We start from the raw sequence: 14,423 nt of genomic DNA on the forward strand, positions 1-14,423 counted from the left end.
GCCTACCCTCTGATGGTAGCCAATAAAGGCTGGTGTTTCTGCTATGCTTCCTGGCAGATATTTCACACACTGGCCACTTCTGGCTGCTTCTGAATGTTTTTGCACCAGTTTATAACATACAGTCCTGTTATCCTTACATTAAAGCAATATTCAGGCTTTACTATATCTAAGACCCAGCTATTGTTTTCTGTAAAATAAGTGGAAGAGGAAGGGCATATGGAGCAAAGAATTATCTTAAACTCCACCAACATTTGGTAAATAGACGATTGGCACTTATTTTGAACTGTAATGGCACCGTGTGAGAGAAAGGACTAAAAGGTAAGTTATAATGTGTCAAACATGTATAGTTGTTCCGTTTTCTTTAATTATAAGAAGGCATAGCACAGAAATTAAGGATGAGATGTTAACTCCTTCAAAACCCATCCACTTTTATGGAGTTGAAATCAGGCTCAAAGGGTCACAACAGAGAATTGATGCAGCCAGAGATTTTTCTCAGCCATCATCTGCAATGAAGGAAAAATTAAACAAGGTTCTTGCTTCATTTCCCAACCATTCTTAGTAGAAAGTGCCTGTTAATTTATGGCAACTTAAAGTATATCAACTTAGAAAAATAACAATTAAGACCTAAAAACAAATTACAATTTTATCAAACTAAATTGAAGAGTCTTGAACGCTTTGATATGTAATTGTCTTGTTTTTTTTTTCTCTCCAGCTACAATCTACGCTCCACGGAGAAAAGGACAGTTGTCAGCTGACATTTGCATGGAAACAATTGGTGAGGAGATCTCTGAACGAAGGCAGATGAGGAGTGGTGTATTTCAGCGAGTTGTAGCCATTTTCATACATTACTGCGATGTCAATGGAGAGCCAGTTCACGATGATTATATCTGACTATGCCTTTCTTGCTTATGACTGTCCAAAAGCCAGAGATTACAGCCGGCAAGATTTAAATTATCAGCACTGTGTAGCTGCACTATGCCCCCAAATACTTTTGGAACAAATTATATAATTGTGAATAAAATATTTGTGTACAAATAATTTCTGTATAGAAATACTCTTAAAATGAATTAGCTTCTGGAAGCAGTATCATTTCATATGTTTATACAATTGATTTCATTCAAATGTTATTAAAAGGGAATATAAATAGGATTTAAAAAGAGGCTATTTATATCCCCAACTTATATAGTTACTAAGATGAACATTTTCTGATATTTTGTTATAATATTGTTAGGTACAAAATATGTATTATAAGTCAAGCCCATATCCTTTGGCACACTTCAAAGCTCAATAAAGATATGACTTAACTCTATCAATTTTCTTTGGTACTATGTGCCTTTTCCCCTTGAATTACACTTTTGAATATGTTGATGAAGAGTTGAGGAAAAACAGGAACTTTGTCTTGTGTTTTTTTAAAATATACAAATATAAATATATATCTAATTTGAGCATTATACTGATGCCTCATTGTGAGGCAGTTAACCCAGGATGTGGGTAATGAACAGAAAATAGTTTTATTACATGATATGTTTTGTTGTGCACTGCTTCCGAGAAACAAAGTGGCAGGGAAATTGTATTATAATAAAATATTTCAATATAAAAAAACTTTCTGAAACACATTTCTTTAGGTTTCTTTTCCCAATAAATTGTTTGATCTCTGGGTTTGATTTCACTCACTAATTTCTGTAGAGTACATGTGAAACTAAGAATAGTTTCTACCTCCTAACCAATGAAAATCTTGTTTTACATTATTTTGTACCATAAGTAACTGATTTTCATATTTAGTGAAACGCATTCAGATTGATTTCAGTTTTATCTTTGATCCTCGCCTTCTTCAGCTAGCCACGACTTGCTACTAGAGATTCCGTTTTCAATGACTATTTCAGCTGTCAGCCCAATAGTTTCAGGACCAGCCTGAAGTAATCATGGTTGCTAGGGAGACTGAGGTAAGTCAGTGCCCCAGTGCTGACTGGCATCACAGTCTTGTGCAACCAGACTAATAGTATGGATACTCACTGAATACAAATTAGAAACCCCAAACTTATTCCTGTCAATAATGATTACATTTATTCCTGTTAACTGACGCAAACTTAAATGGAGTTAAGTTTTGTCATAAAACTAGATCTATCCATATTTGCCAGTGCTTTTATTTATTTCAACATGTTTAGCCAATTACAAGTTAGAACTGATGTGTAACAGTTTACATTTTTGACATGATCGTGGAATGGTAAATGCTGCCACGTAAAGTAGTAGTTCCTTTCCCATCCCCAAATACTAGCTTCCAGGTTTGCACTAAGTTATGGGTCATGCTGCTGCAGAGTTAAGTGATCAGTTTTGTACCATGTAAATTTTATTTGGATACATTCTATAATTAAAGACTTGGGATGTGAATGGCAGGAGGAGAAATGTTCCTTCAAGGTGTGGTCAGGTGACCCATGACCTCCAGATTGTTACAGAAATATTGATATTTCACGAGCATAGATAAAAACTTGTTAAACCTAGCAAAACTCTGCATTGTGTCAATTGCAGAGCTGGAACACAGTTTTCATGCAGCCAGGCCTTGGACAATCAACTTCCTGTTGAAACCAGACAGGCCTGGAACTGCCTGGCCAGATGCTAATGGCCACGTTTAAGAACAAACTATTGTTTCCATCTCCAGTAAACTTGCTTTGTTAGAAGAATGCTAAGCAAACTTGGTGGCATCCAGCTTTGTAGGAGGCCAGAGCCATAATGTGACAAGGACATGCTTGACAGTTGGAAAGTTCACAACCATGTTCTGTGACCTCCAGGTATGGAAAGTAGTCACTATATTGAATTTTCCTGCCTGGTGCTAGTATTGGACACAGGCCACAGAATCTTCAGAAGGGTGTGAAGAGGGCGGATAAAAGGAGAAACCTAGAGCTCCAGATCTCTGCTTTTGCACCATCAATGGCATCTCCAGAGAGCATCTTTGACTGGCAGCCAAGCAACACACCGTCTCCAGCTCCTTGTACCTTGTGGCAAGCATCATCAGACTGACTAGACGCAGAAGACCAGAACCAACCCTAGACGAGGGTGGTAGTCTAAATCGACGACTGCAGACCCTAAAACATCAGCCAATTCTCAAAAGACTGAGGAACAGCCTTACTGAACGCGAATTTGTATTTATCTCTTCAAACAAAGTTAAAATATAGTGATAGGGTGTCTCAAATGCTCACAAGCGTGTGTCAGAAGTGGATAGCTAGTGTAGATTTAAGACTACTGAAAAATTCTGTGAAGAGATTAAATATTGTTTTTCCTTGATAGTTTGTTCAATAAAGTTGTGTTGGCCCTTCACCTGATTCTTGTCCCCTCTGTCTATCTCACTGCATAATGCAGCTGAGTTAAAAAGAGTTACTGCAAACTGGTCAAGGTTAGTCAGGGTACATTTACCCATCTTTCATAGAAACTAGAATTAGGAGTAGGTCATTCAGCCTTTCGAGCCTGCTCTGCCATTCATTTTGATCATGGCTGACCATCGAATTCTGATTCCCGCACCTTGCGCCTCCCCCCCCCCCAACTTTCTCCTCCAGATCCATTTAGCCCCAAGAGCTGTATCTAATTTCTTCTTGAAATCAGACAACGTTTTGGCCTCAACTACTTTCTGTGGTAGTGAATTCCACACATTCACCAGCCTCTAGGTGAAGAAATTTCTCCTCACCTCAGTTCTAAATCCTCAAACTATGACCCCTAGTTCTGGACTCCCCCACCATTGGAAACATTCTTTCTGAATCTACCCTGTCTAACCCTGTTAGAATTTGATACGTTTCTATGAGATCCCCTCTCACTCTTATAAACTCCAGTGATTATAACCCTAACCAACTTAGTCACTCCTCATGACTGACCTGCCATCCCAGGAATCAGCTTGGTGAACCTTCGCTGCGCTCCCACTATAACAAGGACGTCCTTCCTCAAACAAGAACACCAAAACTGCACACTATACTTGAGGTGTGGTCTCACTAGCACCCTATACAATTGCAGTAAAACATCTCTAATCCTATACTCAAATCCTCTCATGAAGGCCAACATGCCATTTGCCTTCTTTACTGGCTGCTGTACGTGCATGTTTACTCTCAGCAACTGATGCACAAAGACACCAAGGTCTTGCTGTGTATCCATCCCTCTCAATTTATATCCATTCAAGTAATAATCTGTCTTCCTATTATTGCTACCAAAGTGAATAACCTAATTTATCCACATTATACTGCATCTGCCATGCAGATGCCCACAAACACACACACAAACACACACTGTCCAAATCACGCTGAAGCATCTCCGCATCCTCCTCACAGCTCACCCTCCCACCCAACTTTGTATCGTCTGCAAATTTGGAGATGATGCATTTAGTTCCCTACATTTAGTTTCACTTTACAACATGGGCATCCTGTGGGTGGGCATAGTAAGAAGTATCCAAAAGGATACTCTGGTAAATTGGACCCCACCAAGATGGAAAGAAATTGGGCAGCACCAGGTACTTACATCATGAGATAGACAAATCGTAGATTTCAAGATAGGACCTCTAGAGGGGAAGATAAAATAATGGCCTGTAGTATGAATTAAGAGGAAACCCTAACAAAATATTTAAAGAAGAAGAAGTCCATGTGGGTAAAATTTTGATAAACTGGCATTGAGTCAGCGATCTGAGGGCCAGAATTGCTGGGAGGAAGCGCATTGTTGTTCAGGGAAGCATGTTTCCAATGTTGTTCACTAGGTTAGAATGAAGAAGAATGAATTTAAAAGCTCCTGAAGCAGCAGCACCACAGCCAACCAAACTTACTACACAAACAAAGAACAAAGAACAATACAGCACAGGAACAGGCCCTTCGGCCCTCCAAGCCCGCGCCGCTCCCCGGTCCAGGATTGAATCCTGAATCCAGGATCCCCGCCCAATTTTCCAGCCTATCTACATCCTAATATCCTATCCACCGAGCTGTCCCTCACAGCTACGATGCTTTGTTCATCACAACCTATTAACTCACCCCCACCCCCCCATTCCAGACCATGTGATCTCCAGGGAGAGGCGAAAACCCAGAGTGAAAACCCCAGGGCCAATATGGGGAAAAAAAATCTGGGAAATTCCTCTCCGACCCCCTGAGGCGATCGAAACGAGTCCAGGAGATCACACTGGCCCTGATCAGAAAATGCTTCCCAACCCTATTCATTTTTACTTCTGCTTTACGAGCACCATCTGAATTCCCTGCCCCCGAGACAGGTTCCCAACTATCCGCAGTCTTGCTCTGTACTGGCACCAGCAAGATGATCATAGAATGAAGCCTTGAAACGAGAAACAAAGAACAATTAGCCCGCGCCGCTCCCTGGTCCAAACTAGACCACTCTTTTGTATCCCTCCATTCCCACTCCGTTCATATAGCTGTCTAGATAAGTCTTAAACGTTCCCAGTGTGTCCGCCTCCACCACCTTGCCCGGCAACACATTCCAGGCCCCCACCACCCTCTGTGTAAAATATGTCCTTCTGATATCTGTGTTAAACCTCCCCCCCTTCACCTTGAACCTATGACCCCTCGTGAACGTCACCACCGACCCGGGGAAAAGCTTCCCACCGTTCACCCTATCTACGCCTTTCATAATTTTATACACCTCTATTAAGTCTCCCCTCATCCTCCGTCTTTCCAAGGAGAACAACCCCAGTTTCCCCAATCTCTCCTCATAACCAAGCCCCTCCATACCAGGCAACATCCTGGTAAACCTCCTCTGTACTCTCTCCAAAGCCTCCACGTCCTTCTGGTAGTGTGGCGACCAGAACTGGACGCAGTACTCCAAATGCGGCCGAACCAACGTTCTATACATCTGCAACATCAGACCCCAACTTTTATACTCTATGCCCCGTCCTATAAAGGCAAGCATGCCATATGCCTTCTTCACCAGCTTCTCCACCTGTGACGTCACCTTCAAAGATCTGTGGACTTGCACACCCAGGTCCCTCTGTGTCTCTACACCCTTTATGGTTCTTCCATTTATCGTGTAGCTCCTCCCTACATTATTCCCACCAAAATGCATCACTTCGCATTTATCAGGATTGAACTCCATCTGCCATTTCCTTGCCCAAATTTCCAGCCTATCTATATCCTTCTGTAGCCTCTGACAATGTTCCTCACTATCTGCAAGTCCTGCCAGTTTTGTGTCGTCCGCAAACTTACTGATCACCCCAGTTACTCCTTCTTCCAGATCATTTATATAAATCACAAACAGCAGAGGTCCCAATACAGAGCCCTGCGGTACACCACTAGTCACAGGCCTCCAGCCGGAAAAAGACCCTTCCACTACCACCCTCTGGCTTATATGACCAAGCCAGTTCTCCACCCATCTAGCCACCTCCCCCTTTATCCCATGAGATCCAACCTTTTTCACTAGCCTACCATGAGGGACTTTGTCAAACATGGGGCAGTTCCAGGCCCAGTTTGAGAGGGCCTACCAGCAGGAGCAGCAGGCGATTAGGGATCGCGATGTTGCCCAGAGAAACACGGCCAAGCTTGCAGAACAGTGTAAAGATCTTCAAGCGGCAGTCAAGGGAAAATGTTACAATTGTAATCTCGTGGGCCGCTTTGTTAGAGATCATAGGGCACCCTGGCAGCAAGTGCCACCTCAGGAACAAGAACAGAAACCCTGATCCTTGCCACTAGAGGGACCGGCAAGGCAAGCTGCAGTACATTTAGTGATGGAAAGTCACACTCCAGCCCTCAATCAGATACACACTCCAGAAGGTGACGGTGCCAAGGCCTCTCTCCACAGTGGGTGTGCAGTGCCAAGTGGGATAGTGTAGGGCAACCCCCTGGTAGAAGGCAAGGTAGGCGGCCACCCCATCATGTTCCTGTGGGACACAGGGATCCAGAACTACCCTTAAAACATCCTGCAATTTAGATAATATATGGTGCACCCACAGGAAGATTGTCCTTCACAGTTTCGTAGAGCATCTACAGGAGGGGGCAGAGATGGACCCTTTAGAATTTAAATTGGGAAATGTGATATGTCAACACGTAGCAGTGCTAGTGAGTCTCCACCCAGAGGCAGAAGACTTGGACCTTATGTGGAGGTGTAATTTGCTGTTCGACCCAGCAAACTGCTGCATTTGGCAGATGCCCAAAACAAATAAGGCTCCAGCAAAAGTTACACAGGCACATATTTAGAAAGAGTTTGTACAGTGGAGGAGCCGTGCATTAAAATCACTGAGATGACAGATGACCCAGCAGCACAGGCAATTCTGGTGAAGCACACAAAAGCATTCTCTAGCCACAACCGACTGCAGTCATATAACTGGTGAGGTAGCGATTAATAGACTGGGTCTTTCCGAAACAGGCAGAGAGTGAAATAGCCAAGGTCATCAACTGCTTATTGCACCAGGGAGTCCTGCACCCTCTGACATCCACTAACAATTCATCAATTTGGCCAATTAGGAAATCGTTGGCTCTTGGCAACTTACTGTTGACTATAGTGAATTAAATAAAACCACTCCGATTACGTCACCTACAGTAGGAATCAGCCTCGAGGCCATGCTGTGACGAGCCCCATGAGCAAAATATTTTACAGTGCTAGACATTAGCAGCAGATTTTGGTCTATACCACTTCACAGGCAATGATAATATAAATACGCTCTTATATTCCAGGGCCAGCAGTATACATGGACCTGCTTGCCCCAAGGTTTCCACAACTCCCACACGGCTCCCACACAGTTGTCTCATCTGTGGAGAGAGAATAGAGCCAACGTTAAATCTGAATGGCCCCAATGCCATTTATACTTCTTCAGTAACAATAAAGGACATGGCTCCAACAAAATCCTAGAGACTGCAGCGAAACATGATTAAAAGGCACAGTATCGTCACACACTTGGTAAAGTAAATTTCCAGTGCTGGGGATCTTATTTGGTAGTAATTAAAACTTATCAAGCTATTAAAAATTACACTTGAATGGACAACATTTTCAGCCTGTTTGCTGCGTAATGGGTAAATACTGCATTTTCACGTTATTTGAATCTCTTGGTAAAGTATTGGTAGGACAAGTCAGCAATGTCTGGATTTCAATATTTAATTGCATGAATTGCAAGCTGCTGTCACATTTACTCATTCATAAGGTTGAGTGCTGAAAGCTTCACTATTATTCCCAATGCAAAACCTGGGTTGTTTCAAATTGATTCCAAATTGTAAATGCATTAAACAAATTGCCATTTCTTGGCTCAATGCTAGACAAAGTCAGAAGATTGGTTAAGGTGGAAGAAGGGAAGATGAAGAGGTGGGTAAGGACATGGGGGAAAATAAACAGAAAGGAGAGTGGATGGAGACATAACTAAATGCAAAGGGAGATGTAGAATGTGAGGTAAAGGACAGTTCCAGTGATTTAGTTGTGGGACGGAGGTCATTGTAAATGGGGACAATTAAGAGATGCAAAGGAATTAAAACATCCACTAATGTTTATATGCTCCTTCCCGCTGGAAAATACTAATTCTGTCCTCTCACGATCCCATTGTTTTTCAATCCAACCCCCTTGTCTTGTGCTTTCCTTTCTGCCAACCCAGTCCTCCTTGCCACCTACCAATTTCTTCAATGTCCCCCGACATCCAGCACCACCATCTCCCCATTCTTTTCTTTCTGCCTGTCCCTCAACCTTCCCTTATGTATCCCATTTTTAATTTGTTATAAGGCCAGGGGACTCAGGCCTCACACTACCTTCATGGCTAATTTCTGCAATTTTGAAATTGGGCAATGACCTTTGAAATTGGCTGAAACTGTCTGTGACCCTGAACAAAAGGGACTGTTTGGTAGTACCAAAGAGGTTTGCACCTCATTATCCCTGCACAGACCAAATTCAAAGGGAACTAAACAAATCTATATTTCAATCTATATTTCATAAGCCAGGCGGCCTGGCTAACAGGAACCAATTTGTCTGCTAGGGCAAAGGATCCCCCAACCTCCCTTTCAGACTCAATCGTTGGAACATTAACAATCTCAGGGGCACCGACAAAGTGAAACACACACTTTGTCAAAGCCTTAGTGGAAAGATGGGAATAATGTACATGACCCCATGGATGGTGGAACCAGTAATATCTCCTTGTGGGGCTGCAAATCTCAGTCTGTCATTCTTCCATCTACCCAGCAGCAATACAGAAAAGGAGTTGTGCTAGGCGGAATACCTGGCTCCATCTACACTTTCTACTAGACCTTTTGTACCATTATAAGCATGGGCGGCACAGTGGTACGGTGATAAGCATTGCTGCCTTAAAACACCTGGGAATCTTTTTCAATTCGGCCTCGGGTGACTGTTTGTGTGAAGTTGCACATTCTCCATGTGTCTCCTCCAGGAGCTCCGGTTTCCTCCCATACTCCGAAGATGTGTGGGTTAGGCTGATTGGCCATGCTAAATTATCCCTTAGTGTCAGGGGGACTAGCAGAATAAATACATAGCATTACGGGAATAGGGCCTTGGTGGGATTGTTGTCAGTGCAGACTTGATGGGTCAAAAGGCCTCCTTCTGTACTGTAGGGATTCTATAACTAAAAAAAGACTGATACATATCTGTGAGCCTATCACATCATGGAATTCAATTCTACCTGGAAAAGTGAATTATCCAACATAAGTTCAGCCTGTTGACATCCGTGAAGGAATACATCATCGGACTTTGATTCTGGACTTTGGACTCACGTGTACCAATAATTATTTTCTCTCTGGTCTTTGCCCTGTAAATCTTTCTTTCTCTATCTTATACTATATGAGTGAAAAGGAGACAACATTGCTACCCTCCTCCCATGTTTGAGTCTATGTAGATGAACTCGGAGGGTAGCAATGTTGTCTCCTTTTCATTCATGCAGTACAAGATAGAGGAAGAAAGATATTAATAGAGTATCACCGGTAATTTCTTCTCTTCCTGCTTCCGCATTATTACATCAGGTGTCCCCCAAGGATCAATCCTTGGCTCCCTCCTATTTCATATCCACATGCTGTCCCTTGGTGACATCATTTGAGTACGCTGCATAAATTCTCACATGTACGCTGATGACACCTCGCTCTACCCCACAACCACCTCTCTTGATTTCGACACTTTTGCTAAATTATCAGACTGGTTATCCAGCATCCAGTACTAGACAAGCAGAAATTTCCTCCAATTAAATATTGGGAAGCCTGAAGTAATTGTTTTTGGTTGTTCCCTAACTACCGACTCCATCCCTCTCCCTTGCATCAGCCTGAAATTGAGCCACTACTAATGGCCGCACCTTCAAGGGATTTTCATAGTAACTTACTGCAGTGTGAATGTAAGGCTACTTGTGACACTAATATAGAAACTTTAAATTGCCTGGGCCCCTGGCTTTGGAATATTCGCCCTGCACCTCACTTTGCTCCCTTGAAACACTTCTTAAAACCTCCCTAAGTGTCTGCAATCTTCAGGTTGACTACTGTGTGTAAACCCAGTGTACACTTTAACAGAAATTGTACTTTTCCAATAAAGTGGAGTCTTTCTAAGTTGATCAAACAATTTTCCAGTTCACTGTTTTCATCTAGTTTTCCATTGTTTTTCCTCTTAGTTTTAACAATGCAAGCTTCAGTTGAGTTAATGCTAAACTGGTTTTAGTTTAGTTTCAGATTAAAATGAACTACTACAATGGCAAAGGCCCTAGGGCCCAGATGCAATTTTCTATAAGTAGGGAAATCATTTATGATGACTTATTTGCATTTGTACCTACTGGTTTACCCTATTTGAACTTCAAGGTTCTGCAAGTTAGATTGGTTCAGCTTGGTGCTGTTGCCTCATAGAGGTTTACATCATGGAAACAGGCCCTTCGGCCCAACTTGTCCATGCCGCCCTTTAGTCCCAATTGCCCGCATTTGGCCCATATCCCTCTATACCCATCGTACCCATGTAACTGTCTAAATGCTTTTTAAAAGACAAAATTGTACCCGCCTCTACTACTACCACTGGCAGCTTGTTCCAGACACTCACCACCCACTGTGTGAAAAAATTGCCCCTTTGGACCCTTTTGTATCTCTCCCCTCTCACCTTAAACCTATGCCCTCTAGTTTTAGACTCCTCTACCTTTGGGAAAAGATATTGACTATCTAGCTGATCTATGCCCCTCATTATTTTATAGACCTCTATAAGATCACCCCTCAGCCTCCTACGCTCCAGAGAAAAAAGTTCCAGTCTATCCAGCCTCTCCTTATAACTCAAACCATCAAGTCCCAGTAGCATCCTAGTAAGTCTTTTCTGCACTCTTTCTAGGTTTAATAATATCCTTTCTATAATAGGGTGACCAGAACTGTGCACAGTATTCCAAGTGAGGCCTTACCAATGCCTTGTACAACTTCAAGGGAATATCGAAGGAATAAAGTCTCAATCAGAATGTCAAAATCTATTAATAATCAGCAACTTGGCATATATGCAATGATGTGCGGGTTAGGTTGATTGGCTATGCTAAATTGACCCTAGTGTCAGGGGGATTAGCAGGGTAAATGTGTGGGGTTACGGGAATAGGGCCTGGGTGGGATTGTGGTCGGCACAGACTCGATGGGCCAAATGGCCTCCTTCTGCACTGTAAGGATTCTAGGATTCTATGAAATGAAATAAAGCATTGATTTAATCTTTAGCTGTGATTTCCAAGGCTTCACTTGCAGGTGTCCAGCCATCGTCACCCTGGTCATAGATTAAAGCATACTTGTTTGCAGCAAAATCCCGTAACTCTTGTGTTCTGTATGGCTGTAGGTTTAGTCAGTGTGTGATCACAATTACATAATGTCTACAATGTTTCCTGTCACACACCCTAATCTACAGTTCTTCTTGTGGTATGTTGCAGAATTGATTGCAACGAAAAGCTTCAAAGCAGAATGGCCAGAAACATTTTCTTCAGATTCTTCAATTATCATGAGGCAACGTGAACTGCAATTCTTTCACTGAGCACTTACATGTTTTTTTTATTAAATATAGAAAGCACAAGACTAACAACATATAGCACTATCTTGTTTAATTGGTTAGCTCAAAGCTCAATCTCAATTCAACAAGACTCTGTGGTATTCAATTATACATTACACTTGTAAATTTTAATAAATGTGAGTTTGTTGAGTTCCCTTCTTTCCACCACTAGTCCGTACATTCCAGTATCAAAACTGCCAATGTCATAACCCTAACCCTCCTTGCCTTACGCCTTTGACATGGTTGGCCACACCATCCTCCTCCTGCACCTTTCCACTTTCATTCAGCTGGGTGGGACTGTCCTCACCAACTTCTATTCTTACTTAGATTATCATAATCAGAAGTAATCTGCAATTGCTCTTCTTTCTGCTGTCATACAGATAGCTCGTGTCCCTTAAAGATCTATTCTTGGCCCACTGTCAGGACCTTGAGTTCCACCATGCCTCCAGACTGGGACCTCTCCCTTTTATGATGTGCTAGTTTGTCCTGCATTAAGATAGATGGAGACATTGTAAGCAGGATGCCTGTTAGACCAGATGAGAAGAATGCCTGGCACGTGTGGTGGTGAATGGGGCTATGGATGGGATGAATGCTCAATCCACAGAAGCGATAAAGGTGTGTGTGAGAGGATGAGTGGTGGTGTCCTTTGAGCTGGTAGTGAGTGACTGAATGTGTGATGGTTCTGTTGAGTGCGAGAGTTCACTCACAGAGTGACTTATCCTGGCGAAATGGATTCTTCATCCTCTTTCAGCACTAGATGGCTGTCTTTTCTGGAAGGTGTTGGCGCTGACCACCACCCCCCATACTGGATTGGTGTCCTTGCTTGGTGGTCTTCACCCAGAGCGTGGTAGAGGATATCGCGGTGGGCATTCATTGCATCTAGTCGGCGCCAGAAGGAGATGCTACTAAATTTAGAGGCAGCATGTTTCTTGGCTTTAGCAGCCGTCAGCTCCCAGCAGCTCCCTATCTCTTGAGGGGTACTAGCTCTGTGCAGTGACGCCCTTTAAATATGGCGCCTGATTACTGAAGCTCTGAGGATATGGCGAAGCAGATGAATCAGAGACCGGCTCACCAGCGATCTGATGTGAAACCTGTGCCTCTGCATTTCTTGAACAAAGTGCCGCATAATATGGTGGGAAAAACTGCCATTGGTGTTGGCGGGTGAAATACTGCATTCCCCACCCAAAATCAGACTTTGCTGATGTCTGGGATGATTCTGCCCATTGCTTTTGTTCCCTACTCCAAACTCTGTTTCCTAATTACAGATCCCCTCCCTCTTCCTGGCATCAGCCTGAGGTTAAGTCAAACAAGATTGTGTTTGTTCACATCCTTGTTGTCTCATGTTATCCTGAGATGAACTTTCGACCTATTCATGCCATCACTAACGCCACCTATTTCCACTTGCGTTACTTTGCCTGACATCGACCCTGTCCCAGCTCATGTGTTGCTGAAACCCTGATTGATGCCTTTGTTACCTCTAGACTTGACTATTCCAACACACTTCTAGCTGGTCTCCAAAATCCTACCATCTGCAGACTTTAGCTCACCTAAAACTCTGCTGCCTATTCACAGCAGGCCCAGTTCACCTACCGTCATGGGCTTACATTCTCTCTTGGTCTAGCAAAATATTGATTTAAAAATTGCAAACCTTGTCTTCAAATCCCTCCATGGTCTCACCTCTCCCTATCTTAGTACCCAGTCCACAACCTTCTGAGACATTTGCACCCATCTAATTCCAGCCTCTTGAGCATCCCCAATTTTAATTACTCCTCCATTGGTGGCTGCACCTTTACTTGCCTAGGCCCCAAACTCTGAAATACCTCCGTACAATCTCTCTGACTCTCTACCTTGCTTTCTTCCTTCAAGACACTCAAGTGAATAACCAGGGGGCATAGATTTAGTGCAATTGGTAGATTAGAGTTGAGGATAATTTTTCTTTATACAGAGGACAGTGGGGTCTGGAACTCATTACCGGAAAGGGCCGGAAAGGCAGAAACCCTCATCACACTTAAAACATATTGGGCTAGGCAGTAACCTACAAAGCTACAGACCAAGTGCAGAAAAGTGGGATTAGATTGGATAGTTAATTTTTGAGCAGGACAGATATGATGACCTGAATGACTTCCTTCTGTGCTGTAAATCTCTGTCCTATAACACGATTAAAGCTTATTCATTAGTGTCACAAGTAGGCTTACATTAACAGTGCAATGAAGTTACTGTTAAAATCCCCTGGCCGCCACACTCCTGCACCTGTTCGGGTACACTGAGGGAGAATTTAGCATGGCCAATGCTCCTAATCAGCACGTCTTTCAGAGGAAACCGGAGCACCCGGAGGAAACCCACACAGACACAGGGAGAACATGCAGGCTCTGCACAGACAGTGACCCAAGCTGGGAATTGAACCCACGTCCCTGGTGTTGTGAGGCAGCAGTGCTAACCACTGTGCCGCCCCATCTCTGGATACAAGATGAATGATATGTGCAGAATTTATTGTGTAA

The 14,423-nt window shown here is 43.1% G+C and overlaps 1 protein-coding gene across 7 annotated transcripts in view; it reads left to right on the forward strand.

The window, feature by feature from the left end:
• The window catches only part of fbxo38 (F-box protein 38), a 56,333-nt gene extending 54,676 nt beyond the window's left edge, over window positions 1–1,657 (forward strand). For all 7 annotated transcript variants that reach the window (XM_078231074.1, XM_078231069.1, XM_078231068.1 and 4 more), the window contains one exon: window positions 713–1,657. In XM_078231074.1, coding sequence (XP_078087200.1) covers window positions 713–891 — 179 coding nt within the window. In that variant the 3' untranslated portion in view covers window positions 892–1,657. The remainder of the gene's footprint in view (window positions 1–712) is intronic.
• Window positions 1,658–14,423: the final 12,766 nt, after the last annotated feature.

This window comes from Mustelus asterias, chromosome 16 (assembly GCF_964213995.1).
Source record: "Mustelus asterias chromosome 16, sMusAst1.hap1.1, whole genome shotgun sequence".
Lineage (NCBI taxonomy): Eukaryota > Metazoa > Chordata > Chondrichthyes > Carcharhiniformes > Triakidae > Mustelus > Mustelus asterias.